This window comes from Tenrec ecaudatus, chromosome 1, assembly GCF_050624435.1.
Source record: "Tenrec ecaudatus isolate mTenEca1 chromosome 1, mTenEca1.hap1, whole genome shotgun sequence".
NCBI lineage: Eukaryota > Metazoa > Chordata > Mammalia > Afrosoricida > Tenrecidae > Tenrec > Tenrec ecaudatus.
This window is the reverse complement of record NC_134530.1, coordinates 192652807-192667803: the sequence shown is the minus strand read 5'-3', so window position 1 is coordinate 192667803 and position 14997 is coordinate 192652807. Positions and strand designations below refer to the sequence as shown.

Below are 14997 nucleotides of genomic sequence, written 5' to 3'. Positions count from 1 at the left end.
ACTTAATGTGACTTTTCCAGCCAAGGTCTCTGATTCCAATGACCTTTCTGTGCCTGGTCTGGTCATTTGTGGGGAAGATACTGATAGGATTCACCTGTGAGTAATTTCAAACAGGACTCCCTCACTTCCCTTCCTGCTGTGTAAAATCTCATTACCAGCATGAGCCAGGAGCAGAGTGGGTCCTATGTAACTGAGATCCCTGTGAACCCCATGGAGCCATGACGAATATACCATCTAAGAGGAGTAGCAGCAGAACCAGGAGCCAGAGCATGAAATAGAGCCAGGGTTTCCCAAACCCTGGAACAGAGAAAGCAGAGTGCTTTTGTGCGGGAGACTGGCATGCAGCATGGAATGCCTCAGGACAGTTCATTGGGAGGGTTGGACTTGCTTACTGAAGTGGCGCCGAGTGCCGTTGGCTGAGGTTTACGGCAGTGGGAGGCCTCTGGCACCTAATTCAAGGAACTGGGCTTGGTGACTACCAAAGCTTGAGGTGGGTTTTTCTGTGAGGTTTACAGCAGAATGGTATACCTCTTTGGGCATTTATTGGATCTTAAACTTTATAACATGCCCTGATAAACAACTACCCTGAGCATTAGCCACTGGCATTAAAACTTAACTTCCTTCATAAAGTCTTTAACCAGGAATTTTGTCTGTGAGTTTCTATGTAGCCATTGCAAGAGAGTTATCAACTAGAAAGCTAAAGTAGCAGACACCAAGTAAGACAGTACATAAAAAGTTCCTGGAAAAATCCCATTATCTCTTAATTCTATTTTTCCATGAGCCTTTTGAAGCTACCACATATTAGCATGATCTTTACGACGAATGTGAAATGAGAAAGTTAAAATTAATAAGAGGGTAAAATGGTCTGCTAGAAAAAGGGAGAGAATCTTAATATAAGTCCTCATATTAAAACCAAGAATAAAGCCCCCGCTGCCACCACCACCATTTGGTTTTTTAGGTGCAAGTCTACACAGCAAGGTTGTTTTCCATTCAGTAATACACACATCATCTTGTGATCTGGGTTGCAGTCTGCAGTGTGCCCGTGCTCTCTCCATTTCTATTCTGGCTTCTTTGTTTTGACTTAAGACTGTTGTCTCAGGGTACCTCCACTTTCTATCACACCAGTATGTTTTGGGGTGGTTCAGGAGGGTGGTTAGGGGGATAAACGTTTACAGAGTACATTATTTTCCCCACTCAACAATGTCTATAAACTTTGTTTTCTGTCATTAATTACAACATCTCATCAATATATTGACACTCTTTCCATTTTCTCCTGGCTTCACTGTTTCCATTCATCCTTCTTTCCTGCCTCCTGAACTTTGTTTGGGGGCAAGTATTGTCCATTGGCCCAGTGTAATTGACTGTTTGAAGAGTCTGTTGTGCTTTACCTGCTTAGTTAGCATTAGTACTATAACAATGGGTCTTTGGTTTTGTATTACCCAGTTCATGATTCTTCCTTCCATCCTTGTAGTCATCAAAAAACACTTCTTTCTTTATAGAATCTTTTTTTGGCTTTTTATAATTGTGGTCTTCTACAATATTTGTCCTTTGTGATTGAGTTCTTTTACTCAGTACCATGTGGCCTTCAAATTCATCAATGTTGTGAGATATTTCATGGATTCATCACTGCGTTCTATTGTTGTGAGCATAATATTCTCTGTGTGAGGGGCTTTTAAAAGTTCTTGGAAATGGAATTAAAAGATAATGGAATGTTTCCACAAACTTTTTCCCCCAACAGTTTTATTGGCATGTACTTTACATATAATATAATTCAATAGCTTAATCATTTAATTATATCAAGGAAAATTGTACAATTCCCCCCACTTCAATTTTAGAGCACACCCCCATAGTTAAATCGCCTTTAAGGTGAGTTATGCAATCATAATCCATTCTCATGCTCCCCTCCCCCTCCCTGTGGCCCACCTCCACCCAAGCCCTGAATTCCCTATATCCCCCTGTATCAGTTATTATCATTATGTATCCATTCCTCCTGTGCTGCACAGCTGGGAGGCCTAACAGAAAACAATAACAAACAAAATTGCAGTAAAATGGTAAGGTTAAAACATAATAGTACACAGACAAAAATACAAGTAATGCATAAGAAGGAAAAGTCCCCCCCCCCACACACACACACAACATTCAAAAAGCCAGGGAAGAAATTTCTGTCAGGGAACCAGTTAGAGATACTTGCACCCAGAACAGATTCAGGTCACATCTTTTGGGTGGTCTACTGTCCAAGTATTAAATTTGATCCAGCATAATCAAGATTACAATGCTCTGATAGGCTGTTTGAGGCTCTTGCCTGTGGCTAGAGCGGATCTGCCAGTGGTTCAATCTGACTAGATACTCGGCAGATAGGTTTGGGGCTCCCAACGACCCCCTTAGCCCTCCACAAATTGGGTGTTCATAATTTTTGCTCTGGTGCTTTTTTCTCACCATATTCAAAGTTTGCAACAGTTATCTTTGGATCACACAAGCTGGTGTGCTTCTTCCATGTGGACTTAGTTAACTCCTTGTTTAGATGGCGGCTGCTTGTTTGAATATAAGCCTTTGAGACCCCAGACGCCATTTCGATTGATAGCTGATCCACAAACGTTCTGAAGCCTCTTATATATATCACAATTTGTTATCCATATATCATTTGAATACTACATAGGTGCTTCAGTCTTTGTGCTATTTAGAATAATGCTTCGATAAACGGGTACAAATGTCTATTTGTGTCACAGATCTTATTATTCTGAGATAAATACCTAGGTGTGAGATTGCTGGATTATATAGTTCTATTTCTAGAAAGTAAAAACATTTTTAAAGGGATATCTCTCATGGAAGGAGAGAGTACACCTTATTCTATGGATTTAAATTTGGATATATAGATATCTAATTAATAAAGGAAACCATAAACATTGAAATGCAACAAATGCACTTACATGTATATCAGTGGTGTTTACTTTATCACAGTGGTTCTTAATGTTTGAGTGTGATCCAAAAGCCCCTAGAGGTCTCCGAGATATTTTCATTGTGTTGACAATTGTACAAGCAACGCTTGACATCTCAGTTCAAATCAAAGCAGTGGCTCAGAGATGTTCTCTGATGTCATCATGCCTTTGCAGGTAAAAAAGTAATACTAGTTTCACTTAAAATTTTTATTGATGAAGCAGTAAAAAACATTAATTTTTTGAAGTCTTGACTCCCCATATAAGGGAGAAGAGGGGGGAAAGGGCAAAGAAATTGGGTAAGCGATTAGGAGATTTGATAAATTTCTTGCTTAAGTTTCTGAATAAAAAATTATGGTTTGAAGTGTAAACTCTCAAAGTTTTTTTTAAAGCCTTGTTCTTGAGTATATGTCTTTTTAAGAATTCTTGTTATAAAATGGGAAGACAAAAATCAAACATATTAAAGTGGAATGATTGCCTTGAGTTGTGAGCGGAACTGTTTGCTCCTCTCATGGAAACACTATTATTACTTGAAAGACTGAATAACAGACTATTCAGAATTAAGATTTTGGCAGATATTTTTTGAAAATAAATTAAATGAGCCTATAACTTTCAAAGAAGAAATTAACAGTGTTTGTTGATCATAGAATTTGAAACAAAAATTTGAATTGAAGGAAATTAGGAATCACTACTGTGAATTGGACACCTTTCCAATAATGAAAATTTTTCTGATGAGATTGTTAGTGATAGTAATAGATATGATGTACAAATAGTGTACGATTATATCAACATTTAATGAACCAATATTTTCCAGATGAACCAATATTTTCCAGATGATTAATGTATAGTGTTAAAAAAGAAACATGCATAAAAATATATGTTCAAAGATAAGAGACCAATGAACTTTAATGTGATAGAGTATGAAAATTTTGATAGGATTTTAGAATCTACATTACAACTAACTCTTAATAAACTACCACTTGTTGAGTTTTAAAATTGTTTCAAAGAAGAATGTCCACAATAATCTCAAAGAATAATAAAATATCCCCTTTACACCTGTATATCTGTACATAGTAAGATTTTCATGTACTTCAAAGAAGCTTCACAGAAGATTGAATGTAAAATGAGAAGCCAGATATCTTGTATTATGTTATATGTTAGATTTACATAAAATGAAAATGATACTATTTTAATTTAATGAAATTTTGTTATTTTAAATTATTCATTTGACATAATGGACTTAAATGTAATTTTAAAATTGATAGATATTTTTAAACTTCTTGATTTTAGCTTCAAATATGGTAGATAATACTGCTCATAATCAATATAAATAAAAAATTATTTGGAGACTTCTACGTTTTAATAGGATCAAGGGGTCATGAGCAAAAATGTCTTAAGAAGTGCTGCCCAGTCACCAAAAGAAAAGGGAAAGAGAATTAAAATATTTCAGTAATCAATTTTTGGTTGTTTTAAGCTTGTTATTTTATTCTGAGATTGTTTTATGTATAATGTAGAATAAAGAAAATAAGTAGTTAATACAAGGACAATTTTAAAGGTGGAATTAAAAGGGAAAAAAATTCAATGTACACTCCTAAGCTCCATCAAAGTCAAGACAATTTTAGGGATGCTACCAACTATTTAGTCCATCCATCAAAAAAGACTGGGTCCTAGGAATTTGACCATGTCAATGCAGTCTTTTTTATATGACCATCTGCAGAAAATGAACGCTATAAAAAGGCGCAAAATCAGTACTATAAGGTGGGTGCCTGATTTCCTATCAAAACTGCTCTTCTTTGATGAGAGGAATAAGCAGGAAATCTTGTCATGCATGATGAGGAAGAACCCTCTGGTGAAGCTTCCCTGGGCAGTTTTCAGCTAAAGCACTGGCTAGTTTTCTCAAAGCAATCTCTCATAGTAAGCGGATGTTAGTGTTCTTTGACCTTCCTAACAGTCAACTCCCAAGATGCCTGAATATTATCACCCCCACCCCACCTCAAACAATTGTTATTACCCTTGCTATTGACTGGTCCATTTTTGTTTTGACTAGATCACTTCCACTGCTTGGTAGCCATTGCTTTGATTGTGCATTTTCTTCAGGATCATACCGGTAAAACCATGTTTCATCTCCTATTACATTTCTTCATAGAAATGCTTCAGGCTCTTGATACTACTTGTTTTTTCCTTCAAAAGCTCTGTGCTTGACTGATTTTGATCTGAACAAAATTAGTATCCATTAAACCGAACATTTGCTCTGCTGTAATTTTTCAGAATTACAAACTGAATCAATTGAGATGTCCTTGATGTTGGCTGTTGTTTCTGCTATTCATCCTCATTTCATTTCAGTTGGGGAATTAACAAGGTTGTTTTCCTTAAAAATTGATGTGAGTGGCCAGCCACTGAGGGTTTTACCTTCAACACTGTCTAGTTCCTTTTAAAACAAGTTGTCTGTGTGCATACTCATTTCTTTGGGCATTGTCTTTGTTAATTTTTTGTAAAGTTTCAGTGATTTCATCATTATTCTACCTAAGCTTCACCATAAATTTGATGTTTGTTCTTCCTTCAATTTCAGTAGAATTCATATTGCTCTTGCCATTATAAACCTATGTCTTATCCTTCTTAATCTGTAGAGTTTTCTCTTTTCATAATACATAATTTCCATCAACTTATTAAAGACCCGTCCTATGACATTATGCCCTATCTATGTCCTTGAGAAGATATAAGGCAGAGAGGAAAGGAAGACCCTTATTACTTTCTGATTTGAATTTGAAATCATATCCATTATATGAACCCACGATGTGTTTTATCTTAAAATGTCTGTTTTGTTGATTGAAAATATGTAGATTAAAAACTATCAAATTAGAATCAGTGAGTACCCCGAGTGCACAAATTATGGTCTGTAAAAATATCAGTTGGTACTAAAAATAATCGATCTTCTTAGGTGAATTGATATTTCTATGTCTATGGTAGGGAGGAGTCCTTGCTGCTAACTAAAAAATTGGTGATTCAGATCCACCAAGACACATCTCAAAAGAAGGCCTGGCAATCTATTTCCAATGACAAAAACTAGCCCTGGAAAACCTGGGGGAGCACAGTTTGGCTCTGACATTCTTGGATGAGGTTACTGTGAGTCAGTGTCTGCTCCACGGTAAAAATTCTTTTTCAGTCTCTTTTCTAGTTTGCACATACCTATATCAGGTTAAGGTGGGTTAAGAACAGGCAATAAAGGCCCATCTCTTCTGCCCAAAGTAATTGACAATATCCTTATATTAAGATAAGGAGCCCTAGTGGCATAATGGTTAAGGTGCTTGGCTGCTACCCCAAATGTCAGTGGTTGAACTCATCAACTGTTTTGCAGGAGAAAAATCTGTTGCAGTAAAGATCCACAGCCTTAGCAATCCTTTACGAGAAGTTCTTCTCTGCTTTACAGGGTCACTGTAAGTCTAATAGTGAACACTCAGCACCGACAGGTAAGCACTGGACTACTAACTGAAAGACCTCAGTGGTTCAATCCCACAAACTCCTGCTCCACGGGAGCAATATGAGGCTATGTGGCCCCACAACTATCGCAGTCTTAGTAACCCTGTCATTATGCGTTGAGCAATGGGTTTTAGGAGTCCAGCAAAGGGTTTGGAATTTTGCGGGGGAAGGGATGGTTGTGTTTTAGAAACACATACTTGCAAGTGTCTGGGATTTGCTTGGAGAAGATTTAGGAGTGGAGGAAGCGGGGAGACTATAGTTGAAATAAGATTAGTTGAATAGATGTTGAATTGTTTCTAATCTTTTTCTGCATAGATTGATATTCCCATATGATTTTTTGTTAATGTGGTGGCAAACACTGATAGATTTTTGAATATCAAAACAACTTTGGATCCGTGAAATAACCCACACTAGGTGAGGCTGAGAATTGTTTATGGGAAGAGTAGAAGGTACATCTATACGCTTAAAATTTATGGGCTTCTTCACTATTCCAGTAGATGGCGCTGTCAGGGAAGGCAAGCATTACACAGAGCAGGTGAAACTTGGTTGTAACATAGCAGCAATTTAAAATGTGACTATTAATTATAGGTAATTTATGTAGAAGATTTGTTATTAAGTAGTAAATCATATTGTGCAGAATCTAGGCATACCTAGAATATGGATTGTGGAGATTTTTCTAAACGAGAGAAAAGAAAAACATGGCATTTGTGATTAATGAGTCAATAGTTGAGGTAACGGTTAGTCATGTAACTCTTGCTTTTTCCATAAGGTTGACAGTACTAGCCTTTTAAAGTTTAACTTCACTGAAAGTGTAAGCTTTCTTCTTAAAGACTGTAATTATTGCCTACATCAGAGAAATTCTCTAGAGAATCTAGTTCCATTATAAAATTTTCTGTGTGGTTTTATTGAGGACTGTTTCAGTCCTGCTGTCCTGGAATTTTATTTACCCTGTTGTCTTCTCTGACCCAGAACAGTGTTTGTTATACGTAGCAAAACAAACCCACTGTAGTTGAGTAGATGCCAATGCCAAGAGACCCTGTAGGACTGCGGGGGAACTGCTGCTCCTTAGCATTTCTGAAGCGATCTTCATGGGAGGGACAGCTTTCTCCTTCAGAGCAGCTGGTGCCTTCGAACTCACCACCTTTCTGGTTGCAGCCCAGTGCGGAGCCCTCAGCATGTTCAGAGCTCTTGTCTGGTACATAGTAGTTGTTTAATTAATATTTATGGACAAACATTTTCCAGCTACATAGCTACAAATCCATTTTTATTGATTATGTCAATAATACCTGTTATTTGTAGGTTTTACAAATATCTCATTTACAAAGGTTAACAAAGTAATCCCATTATTAGGTTCTTAGACTTTATTTTGCTTTATGTATTATTAAAGGTCAGACTTTTGCTCTAAAATTTTTAACATACAAAAATGTTCAATGCTTTCATGCCATGTGTGTAACCTTATTGTGTTTTTAGCCAAAAATATTAATGCAGGCATTCATGCCTTGGCTTCTGCACTTATGAATCAGAACGTAATTATTTCTCTGACTTTGGATTTGTGGTTTCTTGAACTAATGTAAGTGACGTAAAAATATGAGTCTTATTAGGCGTTTCCTCTTTTAAAAGTGTATTTGCTGTTTGGTTTTAAGGTGATTTCTCCAAGGAAACTTTGCTACAGTCTCAGTGCATCATCTACTTAGGAATGAAAGCCCAGTAGATGCCCTGATTCTTATATTCGTTATCAAACGATTTGTGACTCATGAGTGGGTGGGATTGGTTTTTTTTAACATATTATTTATGAAAATATTCCTGGAGTTCTTGAAGTACCTCTTTTCTGACTAAGTCTTCTGTTGGGCACTATACACTCTCCTTTAGACCACTCCCACTAACTTCACAAGTTGGGAATGCTTCTCATTCTGTTGGTTCCTGCTGGCCACTGGTGGTGCTTGTCAGAGAGGGGAATTCTGAGACTTCCTCTTTACACAGAATAGTCCAATTTTTGTGCTTCTGGGCAGAAGTATGCTCCTTGGGACAGTCCTGCTTCCATCTAATAGTTATGGCAGAGATCAGGACACACCGCTTTGCTGCCAGTACCGTGAGACCTCAGAGTCAGCTTTACCCGACCTGACAGGTATGGTTCAGAGTTGAAAGTGTGTGGGGAGGGTGATAGATAATCATCATCATCCTGTGGGGATGGAGATTTCAAAAAACTCATCTCTACTACTGGTATCTTCATTTTCTTCTGGTATTTAATAATAAGATCCTAGTAAATACTTATAGAATGGAAGAATAGATGTAAAATATGTAATATTTTATAGTATTAAGATACATGTGCCTTAAAACAAAGAATTGAATAGTTTATCTAGCTACCTTATATACTTCTCAAAAGATACGTTAGAAATTACTAGTTTTGTGGGGCAAAAAATTACTAGTTTTGATACCAAGAGCTCAAATAAAAGGTAATGGTTAGAAAATTATGATGGCACCATATGTACAAATATGCTTGATAGAATTGATGTATGGAATGTTGTAAGAGCCCCTAACAAAATGATTTTTTAGTCACTAGTTTTTTAGAGAATCTACAAAGTCAATTCTAACAAGCTAACTATTTTTAAAGTAATTTAGAAATTTTTAGGTAAATACTTTAGGTATTCATTTATCTCTGACAAATTTTAATGAAATTGATAAGATTTATTAATTATTTATTGTTGAAAATGTTTTTAATAAAATTAAATAGTAAGAGCAGGGAATATTTCTGAATTTGAATTTGAGTTTTTTATTGCTCTGTATTTTAACACTTTTAATCTTGACAATTCTCATAAGCTGTTTCTATATGTTTTCTTTTGGGTTTTTTATTGTAATCAATAGGAAAAATCACTTTTTCTAAATAATAATAATAAATCACTTTTTCTGCTAGATATAAAGTATTTCTGCTTGTGGATCCTGTATATCATAAGTGAAAATCTGAGTCTTATGTTGAGTCATTTTAAGTCTACGATCTTTCTAGTGCTAATTAATGGAAAATAATACCTTGCTATCTAAGGTACCAAATATATAAGAGTAACAGCACATGGTTCAAAAATAAAGCGTTCCCAGCCTACACATTGCATTCAGGCAGGCATGGTACATATGAATCATCAGGATCTGTCTGCCTGTCTTAAGCTTATGAGCAAAATGCCACAGGCACTGGAAAACACTGAGACATTTATATTGTTCTTCCTGTAGACTTCTCTGTAATTTCGTAACTCCTTGTCCCCATTTAGTAACTCTTTCTGTTTAACTTGGGGGAGGGTAGTGGGGAGAGGGTGGGAAGGGTTTTTTCCTTTGTGTACTGGTAGGAAGAATGGTGTTTAAGTGGATATCCTTTGCAGACTGACTGTACAGGAAATTGACTTTCCGTACTAAGATAACAAAATGAAGAGTGGTAAGAAAGAAGGAAGGAAGGAAACACGATGTTTTGACTTGACCAAAAGGGCCATAATACCAGAGGTGGGAAGTAAGAATGGTGATGTTAGGTGCCGTCTCGTCCTTTCTGACTCATAGGTACAACAGAACGAAACACTGCCCAGTCCTGCACTGTCCTCACAATTATTATGTTTGAGTCCATTGTTAGCTACGGTTTCAATCCACCTACTCCAGGGTCTTCCTCTTCTTTTGCTTCCTCTCTATTTTACCAAGCAAGATGATGCCCTCCTCTAGGGATTGGCCCCTGCTGATCACATGCGTCAAGTATGTGAGACGAAGCCTCACTATCCTACCTTCTAGAGAGCATTTTGGCTGTACTTCTGCAAAGACAAGTTGTTCATTCTCTGGCAGTCCATGGTACATGTATTCTTTATTGCACACACCCTGGCTCAAAGGCATCAGTTCTACTTCTTTCTTTCTATTCTTTGTCCAGCTATCATATGCAACAAGGTGATCCAATATTGTAACTTGCATCAGGCAGGTGTACCTTCGTCCTCCCTGAAGGGGAATTGGGAATAAAGAGGATTGTTTTCCAAGTTGTTGTTCTGTTAGTGCTCTGTCCTCAAAAATGACTCTTGTATTTATTCCTTTGTATAACTGAGAAACCTGATCTTGTTTGCTGTGTAGATCCCTTTTAATTATGTCTAAAATTGAATTGTAGGCCTCATTCTGCTGCTTCTTTTTTTCTAACTATATGTTTTTTAAGAAGCTGACTTGATTTTAGGCTTGATAGAGTTGTTTTAGGCTTGATAGAGTTGTTTTAGGCTTGATAGAGTTGCACCCCAGGTTGTGTGGGGCCTCAGAGGACCTTGTAAAGAGCTCAGCTTTTATTCTGGGTCAATTAGGGAGTTGTGGAAGAGTTTTCAGCAGAGGAATAGCTCCGTCTTACTGGTGCTTGAAAGGCTAGCTTCTGTGTTGAGACTAGCCATTACAGAGCAGGAATAGAAACTTTGTGCTCAGCTGGGAATCTGGTGAAATCTCTGTTAGAAGTGATGACGATGGTAGTCATGGAGAGAATGAGAAGTGAATGGATTCCTGGTTTCTGAGAGTAGTGCCAATTGAATTTCTTGGTGTGGAAACAGGTAGCAAAGAATCAACAAATGAGTCCAAGGTTTTTGGCCCAAGGGCCTGAAAAGATAGCATACTATAACTGAGATGGGGAATTCTGCTGGGGAGTAGCTTTACAATTTGAATCCAAATCATGTGATTAATAGTTTATAATCTTTGTAGTCTGAAGCCCAGCACAATATTCATTCAAATAATTAGCCTTGAATTTTAGCATCCTGGGATTCACAAAATAAAATAGAAATAAATGGCATTTACTCTTTTTTGGTCTGATGGGGTTAAAGCATTGACTTCAGTGCTTGTCCAATGTAATCTCCAACTGGCCACTGATGGTATAAGAAGATATTTCTATTTAAGGGTTTGATCCCTTTATAGTTCCACACAAAGAAGACTTTCCCCTATCTATGAAAGAAATGTGCATAACCTTTTTGATCGTAGTTAAAAAGAGTGATGATTGCCTAACACTGTAATGTGAAATACCACTATCACATTTATCAGTGTGTATTGTTTGGTGTTTAATAGAGAATTAGTAGGTATTATGGAAAGTCATTGTACGTATTTTTGACAATTCTTATATTTTAGTAAAGGATTGGCATTTTGTAGCTCAATGGAAATTGTGCTAGACTACAAAATTTTTCATTAGAATGAAGGAAAGTAGAGTATATGTGGCCAGTTAAAAGAATGTTTCATATAATAATTGTGTTTGTTTGGTAGTCTTGAATTAGTTATCTTTTTTATTATAACACAGCTGTTTCATTTACTACAACTCCTTTAAAACAAGGAACAATAGGTTACCTGTTTTAAATGATCATCAGATAAGTCATGTTTTTAATGTGAAACAAAATTTTAGTTAGCCATGACATTTAAAAGAAGGAAATCTTTTAAGCACAGGAAGGAATGTGATACAGTTAAGCTGTTAGGAAAATTACAGATTCGACCTCAACAGGAATTGCTGTGTTGTGTGGCTAGCTGTGAAGCCACTGTTTAGATGTGAGTTAGTGTGAGTTGTAAAAGTAAAATACATTGTTTTGTTTCCTGGCTCTTATTTTTGTGTAACTTGATCGTTTATGGTCATATCCCTGGTGGCATAGACGATCACAAGTTGGGCTGCTAACTGCAGGGTCAGTGGTTCAAAACAGCCACTTGGCTCTGCAGGAGAAAGATGAGGCTTTCTACTACAGAAAAAAAGTTAGTCTCAGAAGCCCAAAAGAGCAGTTCTACCCTGTCCTATAGGGCCACAATCAGTCAGAATTGACTTGATGGTAGTGAAATTCATGTTTTAGTTTTGGTCTCGATTTAGCCAGAAGTTATTGAACAAATATAATGAGATAGTAAGAGGAATGAAAATTCTTATAAGGAGCATCTCTGAAGTTTGTTAAACAACCATTAATAAAGGAGGTTATAAATAGAGAATTAGATAAAAAATATTCATGTGGTGAATGTAATGCTTTTGTGAGCAAAGAGAGGCACATGTGCAGCTTCCTAGGGTAGGTTTCAGTGGAGCTAAGCATTAGGCGTAGAACCCCATTGCTGGTAGACAGGACTGTGACTGAGACAAAAAGGGGAGACGCAGTATGATGTAGGCGACAGCTTTGCATTTGAGGCGTGAAGCATGGGGAAAGGCGAGGCTAGACAAGTAGGCACAGGTCTGGCTCTGAAAGGCCTTGAGGGCCACGTGAAAGAGGCTTTCACCTATTGGGAATCTTAAGAAGAGTGACATGGTCCGCTTTTTGTTTTAAATAGATCACTTTGCCAGCTGTGTGGAGGATGGATTTGAGGGAGACAAGACTGGAGGCAGTAGTCCAGGTGAGAGTTGATGGGGATCTAAACTAAGGCATTCCACTAGGGATGGAGATGAGGGGATTGATTGGAAGAGAAGCAAAACCATAGGCTTTAAGGGCCTTTTCCCTGCAAATATGATCAAGCCAATCTTAAGTCTGAGGGGGGGGGTGGGCAGCGGGGAGCGCATCACTACATCTCATATGTGTTTGGATAGTTTGTCCTAGCAGAAAACCACAGAAAGCAGTCCGGGAAGCCATGTGTGTGGCTTGTATACTGGGCCTGGGCAGTGAACAGCAGGTGGTCATTAGCTAAGCAGTTTAGGGACCCCCTGTTTGTGGACTCTGACTAGATGTAGGAATTACGAAGCCTCAAGGAAGAAAGGTTTCCAAGTCAGTACACATGGTACAACTACACCTTAATGGTGACCTTTTCTGGAACCTTTAAATTATTGCAAAATTTTAGCAAAACTTCGCTGCCTAGGAAGAAATAAAATGAGTAAAACAAATATTGACATTAAGGCAATTAGCAATGATACCCTGTGGTAACCAAGGGTATTTGGGGATGCTGAGAATAACTAATGTTAAGCCAAAACATATATTTCTGTGTTTTAGCAGGTAATATTTGAATTTTATTTTAGAAGCACTATGTCTGTCATTTTTTCTATATGTATGAGGAGTGTCTGGCCTGACATAATATGTCCCTGTTTCTGTAAAAATATCTTTCCTGTCTTCTCTCAATATGCTTTGTATGGAGAGAGCACAAAGAGTAAAAAGTGGTTCAGAAGAGCTTATAAGACAAAACCTTTGCTTCTTTAAATACTCAACCACAAAATATCTTAGCAACAGAATATCTTATGTGTTTTACAAAGCTATTAGTTATTTCTTTATGAGGTTCCTTTTTCTTTTGTCATTTTAAGAAAATGGTTTGCTGTTCACTAATGTCTGCTTTTGATAAATACACACAAACCAGGGCTTGACACTCACTTGGTGTTCTTCCTCTTGTCCTGCGTTGTTACCTGTAGCCAGCCTGCTTAAATCAACAGGTTGCAGCTTGAACATGGTAAGATGACATTGCCGTTGGCTCACACTCCATGAGTGTTCGAGTGCTATTACTCTGGAGCGGTCCGTGAGTGCTAGCAGCTCAGAGTTGAGCACCAGTGAACTTGTGTGTGGGCCCTACTGTGAATGCCTTTCCCCTTCTTATCTTTCAGAAGCCTTACACCGTCCCTACGGTTGTGATGTTGAATCGCAGGCACTGAATGAAGCCATCAGGTGGAGTTCCAAGGAGAACTTGCTTGGAGCCACTGAGAGTGACCCTAATCTCTTTGTTGCACTTTATGATTTTGTAGCAAGTGGCGATAACACACTCAGCATTACTAAAGGTAAGACCTTTGTGCAACATCCTCTCATTTTTTGTTTTCTTCAATGGTCAATAAATAAAAGGTCTGGCTGTTGCCCTAGATTCTGCCATTCATCAAAATTCACTAGGGGATTTTGGTCCAGACACTTTTGGTTCATCTGTCTTTTTTGCATGTATTTGAGATACAATACTACTTTATCTACTTTATTGAACTTAGGGATAAATGAGATCAAGTACCTTAGAAAGACACCACACAAGCTATACATGAACTGTTCATTTGCAGAATTCTGCGCGACCTGGTTCTGGTTGAACTGTGGCTGAGTCATTTTTCAGGTCCCAGTGCTACTCCAAATGTTGGCAGCAGACTGCTTTTCAGAGAACCGTTTGTGACCAGTGGCAGTGAAACGAAAACTTTAGTCCGAATGGCAAACCACAAACATCACTGAAGTACAATATTATATTTAGTTCAGCTGACATTTTCATTTTTGGTACAAAGCCATCTGTATGAAGACAGTGCAGTGATTCACCTTCTGGTACAAGTTTCTTGTCTCATTGCGATCCAGCTTCAAGTAGCCTAGACAACGTAAATACTTATCATTCATGTTTATCTGGGTAAGTCAAAGGAATATGAGAGAGAATGTCTATTGTACCACACTTTCCACTGATCAGTAGTTTATTTCAGTGGTAAAGGTAAAAAGGAACACTAAAATCACCCACCAGAAAATAATGGAACTTCTTTTGGAGAGAAATAAGAGTATGGGGACATTCTCATTGTGTACATAAATTGCATTAGTTAGCCTAAATTTCTTTTTGAACCTTTGAAAGTCTCCTATCAGGGAAGATGTTTCAGGATAATTTTTAACTAAATACAAGTGTCACTTAAATGATTACTTGTCAAACAGATGCCTTGTATTAAGATTTA

At 37.4% G+C, this 14997-nt stretch overlaps 1 protein-coding gene across 12 annotated transcripts in view; it reads left to right on the top strand.

Annotated features, from left to right (window-relative positions):
• Positions 1 to 14997, top strand: part of ABL2 (ABL proto-oncogene 2, non-receptor tyrosine kinase) — a 139568-nt gene that overhangs the window by 97070 nt on the left and 27501 nt on the right. For 4 of the 12 annotated variants that reach the window (XM_075527909.1, XM_075527938.1, XM_075527919.1 and 1 more), the window contains exons 2-3: positions 12678 to 12740; positions 13927 to 14097. In XM_075527909.1, the coding sequence (XP_075384024.1) occupies positions 12678 to 12740; positions 13927 to 14097 (234 nt within the window). Of the gene's footprint in view, positions 1 to 8349; positions 8536 to 12677; positions 12741 to 13926; positions 14098 to 14997 lie in introns of those variants that run through there. The other 8 variants (XM_075527927.1, XM_075527930.1, XM_075527953.1 and 5 more) reach the window with 6 other exon arrangements.